This window comes from Atta cephalotes, assembly GCF_000143395.1.
Source record: "Atta cephalotes unplaced genomic scaffold scaffold00031, whole genome shotgun sequence".
NCBI lineage: Eukaryota > Metazoa > Arthropoda > Insecta > Hymenoptera > Formicidae > Atta > Atta cephalotes.
In genome coordinates this window covers 1,933,908-1,947,973 of record NW_012130095.1, presented here as the reverse complement: position 1 = coordinate 1,947,973, position 14,066 = coordinate 1,933,908, and the positions used below count along the sequence as shown (strand labels likewise).

The 14,066-nt window shown below is 26.9% G+C and overlaps 1 protein-coding gene across 1 annotated transcript; it reads left to right on the top strand.

Annotated features, from left to right (window-relative positions):
- Positions 1–297: 297 nt before the first annotated feature.
- LOC105620977 (calpain-7-like) lies at positions 298–7,032 on the top strand. Its single transcript, XM_012202452.1, has 12 exons — positions 298–490; positions 569–732; positions 2,789–3,002; positions 3,074–3,396; positions 3,513–3,645; positions 4,415–4,605; positions 4,718–4,945; positions 5,107–5,351; positions 5,622–5,830; positions 5,914–6,122; positions 6,587–6,816; positions 6,891–7,032. Exons 1-12 carry the CDS (start codon positions 298–300, stop codon positions 7,030–7,032), a joined length of 2,481 nt encoding a protein of 826 aa, XP_012057842.1.
- Positions 7,033–14,066: the final 7,034 nt, after the last annotated feature.

The following is a 14,066-nucleotide window of genomic DNA, read 5'->3' as shown; positions in this document are numbered from 1 at the left end:
TTAAAGTGATTCATTTAATAACCTCAAGTCAACTTTAACGATTAATATCTTGATTTACGAGCTAGAGTGACACTTTTTCTGTCAGATTCGTTCATTTCGAAAACACACGTCGATTGATATATTTTTTATTAATTTTTGTATATGTTAAATTATGCAATTGTCGCATGATACTGTGCATGTACTAACCCTTTATAATGAGTCAAAAATCTCTATTCAGAAATTTAAACAAGTTTAAAAAAGAACACAGCAATTTACCGTCAAATAAATCTGGATTCTGGATTTTTTTTGTTCATTAAAATGACGCAAACCTTAGATGATGCACGACTTGCTGCTCGTAGAGCAGTGCAGTTTGATAGTAATGGTCAATATCAACAGGCCCTATATTATTATGACATTGCTATTAAACTTCTTACTAAATTGCATTCAGATAGCATGTATGAAGATAAGCTTGCAGAGTATTCTGAAAGGATTTCATTGCTGCAACGCCTTAGTAAGTATGCACCATGAAATTTTCTATAAATATGATTAAATATTTTTAACAGAAAAATGTTATTTTTGAAACTTTTAGTTCGTGAAGAGGAACAAAATAGTCATAAGCCGGAACCTTTACATCAATCTGAATTAAAGAAATGTAAATTTCTCATGAATCAAGCATTAGATGCAGATGAAGCAGGTTTAAAGGACATTGCGATAAAATTATATACTGATGCTGCTGAACTTGGTCTTAGTGCAGTAAGTATAAGATTGTTGCATAATTTCTATTGTATTTTTGTATTACCAGTAATTATTCATAACAGTTGTAACACATTCATCTTTGTTAACACATTCGAGATGATGTTGGTCCTCAGAGATTGACATCGAACTTTCCGTTTAGCTGGCATTGGTTCCTGAAGATCAACACTAAATTTTCCATTTAGCTAGCATTGGACTCTGTAGACTCTCAACTGTTAAATCTAAAAAAGACTTAATTTATATAACATAAAAAATATACTTACAAAACTGTAATTTATATAAAAATAATTAGACATAAAAAGTACTTAGCATAAAAAACTTAGACTTAGTGTATTTTATTGAAACATTCTAAATGAGGTCTGCCTTTATATGTATTATAAAAAGTTACTGTATTTATCATTTCCCATCCACTTATCTTTCCTCTCGATAGTCTTCAAAAAAATGAAACAGCATCTCTACTGCATTTTATCGTATTATATTATATTTTCTTCTGTCTATGGTCAAACATCCGTTAAACTGAGCGCCTCCATCGAACAGAAAATACATCAAAGTTCCGTCTTGAACATGTTAAAAATGAACGAAATTAAATTTAAAAGAATTTTAAAATCTCTTAAAGTTTAAAATCTCTTTTAAAGAGTTATTATGATTTTTGAGTGTCTGTGAGTTTGATAATTTTTTTAGAAAACTGAGCTGAATAAATAGGAAAGTTTTTTAATTTTGTGAACTTATGAATATGCTCAAAAAAATTTTGCAAAAATTTTGGACTTTCTAACATGAAAGTTTGAAGTTTTTTCTACTAAATTATTTTTTGTAATTATAATTCTAAGATTTTTTGTTACTGAGTTATTACTGATTGAATAAAAGGAGCATTTTGATTTTGATTGCTCATTATTTTTTTAAAAATTATTATATCGCAATTTAAAAAACAGATTTTTAAAGCTAAAACTTTGCTTTATTGAATAATGTCTATAAATAAATGTCTTTGCAATGTTCTGGTAGTTCAAATTGTATCCGAAAATACGATAGAAATTATGCAACAATCTAATACATCACTATCAGATGAAATTACATTGGAAATATTGACATGAAATTGTTTTCGATATGCAATAGTATTTTGTGTTAAGTAGAATAGGTTCATTTAATTATATTGAAGAAAACTTTGTGAGTCGAAACATCTATAAATTATAGATATGTTACCTTAAGATTAAACAATAATTAATAAATATCATTGTATGCTTGTTTATTTCGGTCATTTTTTTAATTAAATTATTTTGCTGTGCAACTTTGAGCGATTTTTATATTCTTTGTTATTAATCTAATGTAATTCTTGCTATTGTATGGGTGTTTTAGACCCGTATATCTTTTTTCTTCGCAGAATAAGATCCAAAGGTAAAAGTATTTAGACAAAAGTTGTAGGATTTAAAGAGATCTATTTACTGATCTTATTAATTTGACTTTAGAAGAGAGTCAAAGTCAGATCAAGGTTATGTTGATTTTTTTTTAATGGATCATCCTTTTTATTCCAATATCTAATAACTGTTGTTCAGAGCTTTTCAAAACACTATAATAAAATTATTTTTCATTGAATATTTTTTGAGCTATAAGGTTCGAAAGTTATAGTATCAAAGACACTAGCGTTACGCAAAATATCCGACCGACGGCTAAAACTCGTTGAATGTTGTTTAGGATTTTTATATAAAAATGAATTCTTAGTGCAAAAATGAAAATAAGAGATACAACCTCCAATGATCCTAAACAATCTTCTAAGGGTTTTATTAGGGCTCTCGATTATTATCGGCTATTAATTACTGGAATAAAAAGTTGGATGTTCTATTAAAAAAAATAGATGTAACCTTGATCTGACCTTAGCAACGCCAAGATCAAACGATAAGATCAGTAAATAATTTTTTTAAACCCTACAACTTTTGTCTGGACACTATGATTGAACCTTATCTTGCGAAAATAAAAAGAGTGTACAGATGATCTGAAACATCCGATATAATAACATTATACTTTTGTTAAATTTGATTAATTTAATATATGATATATTGTACAGAAAACTGCTGACACAGAAGTAAAAGCAAAATTAACAAGTCTTGTTAGAGTTGCTGTTGAACGGGCAGAATCTTTGAAAGGAATCAAAACTACTGCAGATAATGGTATAATGAAAAGTCTTGCTAAATTACCATCTGTACCAGAAAGCAGTTTTCCAGATACTGAACAGTCAATACAATCACAACAACCAGTGAATGCACCATCAGCTGCTCCAGGTAGTAAAAAAAAATATATAAAAGCGGAAAACAAGGCGCTGTAATGTATTTATTAGTAGAATAAATTTCAGCAAAAGATGCCAGATCATCACTTCATCGGGGAAGCAGTGGACATCTCAGAGTAACTGGTGGTAGTACTAATTATACTGAAGAAGAAAAGAAAGTGCTGCTATATGGCTCTCATATAAATGATAATGAATTTGTACCATTTATGAGTATCGATCTTGCTGAAAAATTTCAATATGCTTTTCCATTCACTGATAAAGACGGATTATTAGAACTGGCACCAAAGCAAAAGCCCGATTTCGTTGGTTGGCGACGACCAGAAGAATTATATTCTGATCCTAAAATGGTCATTGGTCATCATGTTGATTATTTTAGCATAAAACAAACTGTTAGTAATGTATAACATATTAAAAATATATTATTAGTATGTAAAATTTAGAGACAAAGCAACTAATGACTCTATAATATACTTGAATAATATTTAATTGATTTTTTGTATTTTAGGTAGTTTCTGATTGTTCATTTGTTGCGTCTTTAGCTGTGAGTGCTCAATATGAAAAAAAATTTGGACGAAGACTCATAACATCCATTATTTATCCCAAAAATAAAAGCAAGGAACCCATATATAACCCATTTGGTAATTATTTAATTCATTTAATTTTAATTAGCTTTTTTATAAAATTGTATGTTATTAAAATTAAATAAACAAAATTATATATATTCTGTATATAATACACTATATAAGAAATGTTAACATTAAGCTACATAGAAAAGGTATATTCTGTACGAGCACTTTGATAGTTATATTTTTATTCGTGGTTGGCTTCTTAATAAGAGAAATGCAATTTTAAACATTCTACATACTTGATGTTCTCTTTAAATTAAAATTATACTTTTAAAAGATATATTTGAACAGCACAGTCATTTTTTTATATAAGGGATCATTTAAAAAATACGTTCATCAAAATTGTGAATTTTTGATCTTCTCCTTCCTTCTTCATAATATTTAGGTTGCTCCACTTTTTGGTAAATTTTACCTGTTAGGTAAGTAGCAAGATTACCTAATCACATGTGCGGATTGCCAGATTTATCTAACAGATAAAATTTATCAAAAGGTGGAACAATCTAAGTAACAACCCTTAGTAACAGAAACCATGATCTTTTCTAAAGTGAATGTACAAAATAAAGAGAAAGTTCTCCTTTTTTAATAAAAAAGAAAGGTCATTAATAGTAAAAAATATGAGCACCGATAACAAAAATATTATGATAATTAAAGGATATGTTCCTTTTTGCGCTTATTGTGCTTCAAAGCATCATTTATCCTTGCAAGAATTTATCTTCCATAAAATATGCACATATACTTTAATATTTATCATATATTAGAAATGATGAGCATATAATATTAGGAAAATACATGGTGAAACTACACATCAATGGCATTCCACGTAAAGTAATAATAGATGATCTTCTGCCTGTAAGCCGATACAACCAATTACTCTGTTCCTACTCTAGCAATCGTGGGGAGCTATGGATTTCTTTACTCGAGAAGGCTTATATGAAAGTAATGGGTGGTTATAATTTTCCTGGATCAAATAGTGTAAGTTTGGATATCTTTGCGACAACATTAAATTATTAATTCTTCTATAATTTATTTCATTAATCTTCTATTTTTTAAATATATTTATCATTATTGTAATATATCATTATAGAACATAGATTTACATGCTTTAACTGGCTGGATACCCGAAAGATGGGCGATAAGACCAAATGAAGTAGATTTTAATAAAGATAATTTATTTGATGTATTATTATTACGGCTTCACAAGGGAGATGTGTTAGTCACTGTAGCTACAGGAGAGTTGTCAGATTTGGACGCAGATCGTACTGGTCTTGTACCAAGTCATGCATATGCTGTTCTTGATGTGAGAAAGATTAATGTAAGCAAAGTAAAAGAACTGTCCATTTAATATTTTTTAAAATGTATTTTAACAATAGAAATGTAAATAAGATTTTCTTTTATAAGCACATTATTTATATTTTGTATTCATTTAGAGAAAACATAAAATATTTAACTTAAATTATATTAATACACATGTAGGGAGAAAGATTACTACAATTGAAAAATCCATGGTCCCATTTGCGATGGAGAGGCAATTATTCTGAACTTGACATAAAACATTGGACTCAGGATTTGAAAGAGACATTGAATTATGATCCAGAATCTGCTTCGGTATTTGATAACGGTGTTTTTTGGATTGATTATGACAGTATATGTCGTTTCTTTGATGTATTTTATTTAAACTGGAATCCAGGATTATTTCATTATACTTATTGCATACATCAGTATGTAACTCTCTTCTCTTACATCTATATTATGCACAGACTTATAATATATCTATATTATTAGACTGCTAACTTTTTAAAAAAGTAATTTCAATTCTTTTGTACGTCGACATGCAGCGAGAGATGCGTCTGTAAGATGAAGAAAGATACATCTATATAATATGAGTTAGTAGTCTAGTAGTATATATAAAAGTTCATAGTATTGAGAATGTCCTTTCTTTTCATATACTGTAGTAGTGATATGTTCAAAATAATTCCATTTTATTACAGAATGTGGAAAGCAGGTATTGGACCTGTGAGAGATGCATACAATATTGGTGACAATCCACAATTCTCGTTAGAAATTCAAAATAAAGGGTCTGGAGCTATTTGGATACTTCTTACAAGGCATATTACAGATATAGCAGATTTTCGACAAAATCAAGAATATATTACAGTTTTAATTTATCGTAATGATGGAAAAAGAATATATTATCCACGTAAGTGTAAACAAAATTATTTAAGTTTATATTGTTTATTTTTAATTAATTAATAATAAACATATCTTACAAAAATTGTTTAGATGATCCACCACCGTACATCGATGGTGTAAGAATAAATAGCCCACATTATTTATGTAAAATAAAACTCGGAGATCAAAGTGATGCAAAATTTACTTTAGTCATATCTCAATATGAAAAAACAAATACTATCTATTATACACTTCGTGCATATGGAACATGTCCATTTATATTACGGAAAATACCTCAACCTTATAAATATGAAAAAGAGGTATATTATTTATAAATATAATAAATGAATATTTCTCTATATTTTTTCTGGATTATTTTTTAGATTTTTTTTAGTTTTTAATTATACAGGGTGTCCCAAAATTTGTAACTTAAAATATTAGAGCAAGAAAGTTTCCAAAATTAAATAAAAATTTATTTGTAAGTAAAAACAATTTTTATTTTAAACAATATTTTCTAAGATATAAAGTTTTTAATATAATCAATTACAGACTACATTTTAGGCATGATCACTTATATTAGTGAACGCACTGAAATTCGCGACTCGTGAGTAAGTAATCGTCTGTAACTGGTCATATTTAAATTCTTATTATCTAAACAATTATTGTCGAAAATAAAAATTTAAAAATAATTTTCTTATTTAATTTTTCGAGAATTTTTTTACTATAGTGTTTTGAGTCGCAAATTTTGGGACATTCTATATATTAACAAGTTATTTTTTTATAGATTACAGGTCAATGGAACAACATCACAGCAGGAGGATGTGGTAATCATCCTACTTATGTAAATAATCCACGATATCAAATAATACTTGAAAGTGCAAATAATAATAATTACTTACTAATTATTTTGAAAGGACCTAAACAATATCAAATAGGTTTTGACATTAATACCGTTATATTAAAAGATATAAATGCCATAACTGCATTTAAAACAAAAAGTTCTGGGCCATTTCGGTGTGTATCTTATCTAGATTGTTTTATGTGTAAATGACGTTCTTATACTTTTTACCATTGATTTTTATTTACAGATCTGGATTTGTTTATTTAGAACTGGAAGATGTACCCGCGGGAACATACCATATTATACCTTCAACATATGTACCTGGTCAAGAGGGACCATTCTTTTTAATTTGTAAATCTTCTTGTAACTTGCAACTACAACTTCTTTAACAAATTAAATTTATAAATTGTTGAATTATAACTGCAGATATTTAATTATTGCTTGTATATGTAATTGTATATATGTGCATACATTGGTTATCAGCATTTGCTTCGCATTTTTTTTATTTAACTTTATTCATAATTTGTCTTAATCCTAGAATGTTGTAGAACGCTATCGATTCTGAGTAATATAAATATTTCTATAAAAATTTTGTGTTGCATTAAAAGTGCCTATTTGTAAATTTTACATATAAGGAAATAGGTCACTTTTATGCAACATAAAATTTTTCTATATTTCACACTTTCAATATGATAAAATTTATATAATCTAACGTTTATAAACATAAATAACTATAATTATTAACTTAAAAGAAAAAATGAATGAAATTCAATCATAAAATGATATGAAAATATATAGTTTAGAGTCTCTTTGTAATATTCTTAAATAAAACAATGTAAAAGTGATTTCAATAATCAATTCAGGTCAATAATTTAAAAAACAAATAATATTGTTAGGTAGATAAAAATTTTTACAATTAAATTTATTAAATTATAGGATGTTTAAAAACTTTTATAAATAATTTGTGACCTTGTTCTCTTGTTTTGTCTTTTGTTTGCGGTAGAAACAATATAGTCATATAAGATTATTTAAAAGATTTTAAAATATTGGATCGCTACATTACATATTCACAACAATTCAAAATTATTTAAGCAGGTTTCAAGTCACTGGACATAATGTTAGGTATATGCAACAAATGATTGATAAACAAATTTTTTAAGAATTTTTAAGAATTCTCTAAAAGGATTTCTCGGTGATCGAAGAACTTTTGCCGAATTAATTGACTTTGTAACCAAATATTGAATCATTTAAAAAGTATCCGCGGTTTTGTCACTAGATGTGCATATATCGAGCAACACTAATCTGATTGTGTCAAACGAACGCGCGTCTGAAAGATGATATTTTAAGTTACATTTTTTGTAAACAAAGTTTGGTAATTCATCAATCGTGTCAAAAGTTATATTGGTTTGAAAATGAATGAAATTTCTGAAGAAATATGATGCTTTTTTATTACAAAAAAGGCAAAAACGCAGCACAAACATGCAGAAAAATTTGTGAAGTTTACGGCGCGGATGCTGTAAGTGAATGTAGGACGCAGGAGTGGTTTGTTCGATTTCGTTCTGGAAATTTTGATGTCAAAGATCGACCTCGCTCTGGTCGGCCAGTCACTGAAAAAGTCGATGAAATTTTGCAACTAGTCGAGCAAGACCGGCATGTGAGCTGTCAGGAGATAGCCAATGCACTAAAAATCAACCAGTGTGACAGTTTGGAATCATTTGAAAAAGGTTGGCTACAAAGAAATTCGATGTTTGAGTGCCATGAATTAACGCAAAGAAATTTGATTGATCGAATTTCCATCAGCGAAACACTACTAAAATGCAACGAAATAGACCCATTTGAAGCAAATCATCACGGGCGATGAAAAATGGGTAAAATACAAGAATATCGTTCGTAAAAGATCATGGGGTAAGCGCGGCGAATCACAAATGATTTCAAAGCCTGGATTGACGGCAAATAAGGTGACGGCTGTGTGTATGGTGGGATTGGAAGGGAGATGTCCATCATGAGGTGTTACCACATGGTAACTAATGATTAATTCAGAGCTCTACTGTTCACAACTGGATTACAGGAAGCGATTAAGGAAAAACGACCAGAATTGATAAACAGAAAAGGTTGTCTTATGACGCCATGTCATTATGACGCCAGACCACACACATCTTTGATGACGCGCCAAAAATTGAGGGAGCTTGGTTGGGAAGTTTTGATGCATCCACCGTATAGCCCGGATCTTGCACCGTGATTATCATTTGTTTCGATCTCTGCAGAACTCTCTTGATGGAAAAACATTGGTCCCACAAAAGAGCTGCCGAAAATCACTTGAAAAAGTTTTTCGCCGATAAACCACAGAAGTTCTATACGGATGGAATTATGAAATTACCTGAAAAATGGCAAAGATTATAAATAATAATGGACAATATATACTTGATTAAAATTGATTTTCAATAAAGAAAAATTTCATTCAAAAATTGAACAAAAAACCGTGAATACTTTTTAAATGACTCAATAGATAAATCATGGTTCAATTGAAAAAAAAAAAAACATTATATCATGTAAGAGAGTAACATTTATCATCTTGTTATATTTGTCCATGCGCTAAAAATTGTATATCAACCGAAGAGGACCAAGTAAAGTCAGAAACGTCTCGTTTCGAACATATGTATGTAATTTAATAAATTTAATTGTAAAAATTTTTATCTAATAATATTCGTTTTTTTAATTTATTATTGACCTGAATTGATTATTAAAATCACTTTTATATTGCTTTACATATATGAGCGAATACTTATATTTTGTTTTAGAATAGCATTCTTATATAAAATTTATTTATATAAATAACAAAAAATTGCTTAAAAATTGATATCATTTATCATAATACTGACTGAATTTTTAAACATTCATCTTCATTTATCCTACCTTTTGACATAGCAAATTGAATCTCTTATTAATAAAATTTCTTGATATGAAGGTATCATTTAATGAGCTTGCTATGACTTGTTCATAAAATTTACGAATCGATAGCGTTCTAAGGTTAATAGAAGTTTAATTTAGATATTCGAATTATTTTTCTTATATCTATTGCTCAATTAAAATTTAAATAAAATATTTTTTTAGAGTTTGGACTTTTCAAAATATTATAATTAATTTTTCTCAATTAAAAAATTAATGAAACAGCGTCATTTGATTTTATAAAAAAACATCTACATAATTGAAAAATATGTTGATTATTTGTAATTTACAAATAATTATAAAAACGAATTCAGGAGAGAATAATTTACAAAGGATTATTTTTATAATAGAGTTTTATCTTATATTTCAAAAGTATGCATGAATCAGACTAGACATCTATAAATTTTATTACTATTAAGATTTGTGAGATTTGTTATGATTGTTAATATGTTATTAATATCTGAAAGCAAAATTTTACAACACAAGCAACATAAATCAAATGTTTTAATTTGTATTTAACATGAGTGCATTGGTGGGGAGAGAATATGTATAAGGCACTACAGTCTAAAATTTCGACTGATTACGGTATGTAAATGTATCTAAAATAAATTGATAAAGTATTTTTATTACTTATTTCTATATAGAATCGACATACACAATATATCGAATAAATTTTGGAAAAATATTTTAATGTATTATATATTGCAAAGTGTAGACATTGACATAACATATATTTAATTAAAAATATTTTCATTTGCACAGAGATAAAAAATATTTGAGTAGAGAATTGCGTATATGTTTGCACAGACATTTGTATAATTATATATCTTACATTAAATAATAAATTTTCATGATGAATCTATAACGCATCATCTTGATGTATATCTGTAAATATTAAATTCATTACATATACTTAATTGCTTTTATTTTCTTTGCTGTGTATCGAAAAATTTTTTCCATGTATGCGCACACTTTGCACTTTTTTATGGCATCAGATTCTTTTAATATATTAATAATCTAATTGAATTATATTGTTTGTGTGTGTATATGTTTGATTTATATATGTATAAGATGACCCACGTGAAATACAAGCCATTGACTCGAAAAATACGGAGAAGATATTATGTGGAAAATCGTTTCAGAAAATGAAACGATTTCGAGGGAGAATGTATTTTCACATTGTTTTTTTCTACGTAAAAGTATCAAAAAGATATGAAAGTTATTTTTTCACTTTTTTTAATGAAATATAATTTTTTTCCATTGATAAAGTGAAGATGACCTTCATATCTTTTTGACATCTCCTTCACCTAAAAAAACAACTTGACCAAAATATATCGCCGTTTCACTTTAGTCTATAATATTTTTCAGTATTTTCTAGATCTTCTGAATTATTGATTTGTCATACTTTACGTAGGCCACCCTATATATATTAGTTTTTGTATACAATATATAATAAAACATAGATCGTGGAAATATCGCAGGCTGAACTATGAAACGAATAAGAAAAGATAATTCACATACATATACACACACATACGATAAGTTTGTGTTCTAATATGTACATACTTTATGATTAGTGGCGTCCCTTATAATTTTTCCTTAAAATCTAAAATGTCTTAGATTTGTTTTGCTGAAGTAGATTTAGCATACATATATCGATATACATTGATTAAGAATCAAAACATTTTTTCATTTTTCCGTTCTTTCGTGCATTGTAAAAAGAATATAAGTCAATTTTAATTGATAGAAACTTTTGTAAAAGAGAAAGAAAAAATGATTGAAATAGAAAAGGAATATTACTATATCTATCCGTGTATTTGACGGAGACGAATAATTTGTATTCTTTTGACCATGCATGAAAGATTGTAGACCATTGTTCTAATAATGTTTATTGTAGTACCAGTTTGTATTAATACAAAAATAGATTATAAAATGCTGGTGTTAATATATATGATGAGGTATTATATTATTAAAGAATCCACAATAAGTATATTAAAAAGAACCTGTGAGATTCGTGAATTAGTTAGAAGTTTGAAAGCTTCATATAAGAAGATATGCATGTAGCCGGGAATGGAAAGTTACTTTTTAACTCGTTATCGTAAGAAAATTCGTTTCTTTTCCGTTACTTTTTTAATACTGAAACAAGATCAGTCTAAAAAATTTTAATTGTACATTTTTTGTTTAAATACTAATAAAAGCAATAAACAATAATGTACCCTAGACCAATATGTGAAAACAATTAAGAAAGAAAAATGCTTTCTCGGTTCGTTAAAGTTAGAGCTTTGTTACATAATAATATTTCAGAATGAATTTATACACATTCAGATTTACAAATCATACCGATTAAAATTTCGATCTTGAAACACAATCCAGTTGAAGTAATTTTTCACAATAAATTTTTTTTTATAACATCACTTCCCACGAACTTAAAGATTAGTGATTAAAGTTTGTTTGTTTTTTATGTTAATACAACTTTATAATCTGTTTATGGCATTCTTAAGACATCATAAATCAATCACAGAGCTGTATTAGAATCTTAAGATATTACTTAAAACAATGTCAAAATAATAATGAATGATGAATACCGATCAAAGATTGAAAAATGAATATATAAAAATTATGTCATAAATAGGTCCAAAATATAAAAAGTAACGATAAAAGTAACTAGAACAATAAAATTCATTATAAAAAAATGTAACTACGTTATCGATAAGAATAGGTAACGCCATTACCAGTTCGTTATAAAAAAAAAGTAAACTTGTAACGATAATGACGTTACAAGTAAAATGTTACTTCCGTTCTCTGGTATGTAATATATTCGATCTGATCCATTTTGTGTGAAAAATAAATATGTGAAAACGCGTAAATATCTATAGTATAGTGTCCCACATTTACAAAACATTTAATAATAATAAGAGAATTATAATTCTAATCGTATCTATCTAGAAAAACCAATTACATATTTTGATCAATATGCATATTTTTTAAAGAATGTGAAAAAGTTCTTAAAAATGACAATTTTAAAGTATTTAAATTAACTGTTTAATATCATATGAAAATAAGCTCAAAAAATTTCAACTTATTCTTATATGATATTAAGCTGTCCGATAATTTAAAATTTTCGCATAATTTTTTTATTCATATCGGACAACCATATTTTTTAAGTGTATAAGACAGCTATAGTTTGCCTGCAAGCTGCTAATATTGAAGATTATACTTCGCCTTGTGCCTTTAAATAGTTTTTATAATTACTTTTGTATAATTACTTTTTATATAGGATGGATCAAGTTCCGCAAAAATTACAAAAATCGTAAAACTTTTACCGCGTCAATTGTTAATGATAATTTCCTTGACGAATTTGGAGTTGATTGATACATAACGTAAATTTGACACGAGAACATCAATTGATGTATTTTTCCATTTTCAATATTTTATAATTATATCTATCATCAAACTTTTGTTATAGGAAAATTATCTTCAAATTATTTAAGTTCATTGACAATTGACGTGATAACTATTTAGTATATTAAATTTATCCATATATTTTTTTTGTTTACAGCGCGTGCAAATATTTTTTTATTTATGTTATTGTATCTAAACTTTTTATCCATTATTTTCATAATTGTACTTCAAATTTGTAAATATATTAATTTATGCATTAATATTATTTTTTCTTTTGTTCGTTAATATTTTTTCAATATAGCTAATAATAAAACTTAAAAAGTGCATAAACGTGCGTTTTTTTTGCAAAAAAAAAATTTTTAATCCAAATAAATTAATGTTAATATATGCAGATATTTGTATTATATAATATATAATATAATAGCAGTTTTTGTTAATTAATAGCAAAATAAATTTAAAATATTTCTATAAGATACAATATTCAAAAGGATAATATATAGATGATATATGCAGATATATATATTAGTTTTTAAATTAATTACGATTTATTTAACCTATAATTAAATTTTCATAGATATATACTATATCTTACAATTTTTGTTATATATGTATAATTAAATCTATTTTTATATTACAAATTTAGTAATAATATATCATAATACATATTATTCTTTTGAGGCTTTCTACGTGTCTTATAGAAATATTTTAAATTATAAAGGATTAATACTCTCGCAACAAAAAATATAATCACATTTTGTACAAAATGGTGTTTTGCATAAAGAAATAAAATCATTAAAATACAAAATAGATCTTCTATATATAAGAAAATAAAAAAAAATCGAAATTTTACAATAAATGAGAAATAATAAATGGACGTCATTATGTATAGTGAGATTATACTTTACGTAGTACATATCTGCTCTTTTTTATTAGGATATACTATATTAAATATATATTATTATACGCGTTATTGTCAAAATATAAAACTACTTTCTAATGGCATGAGGCTTGATGCAAGATGTGAAAGAAGAAATGGTATAATTACAAACGCTGCCCATCGTATGAATTTTTATTT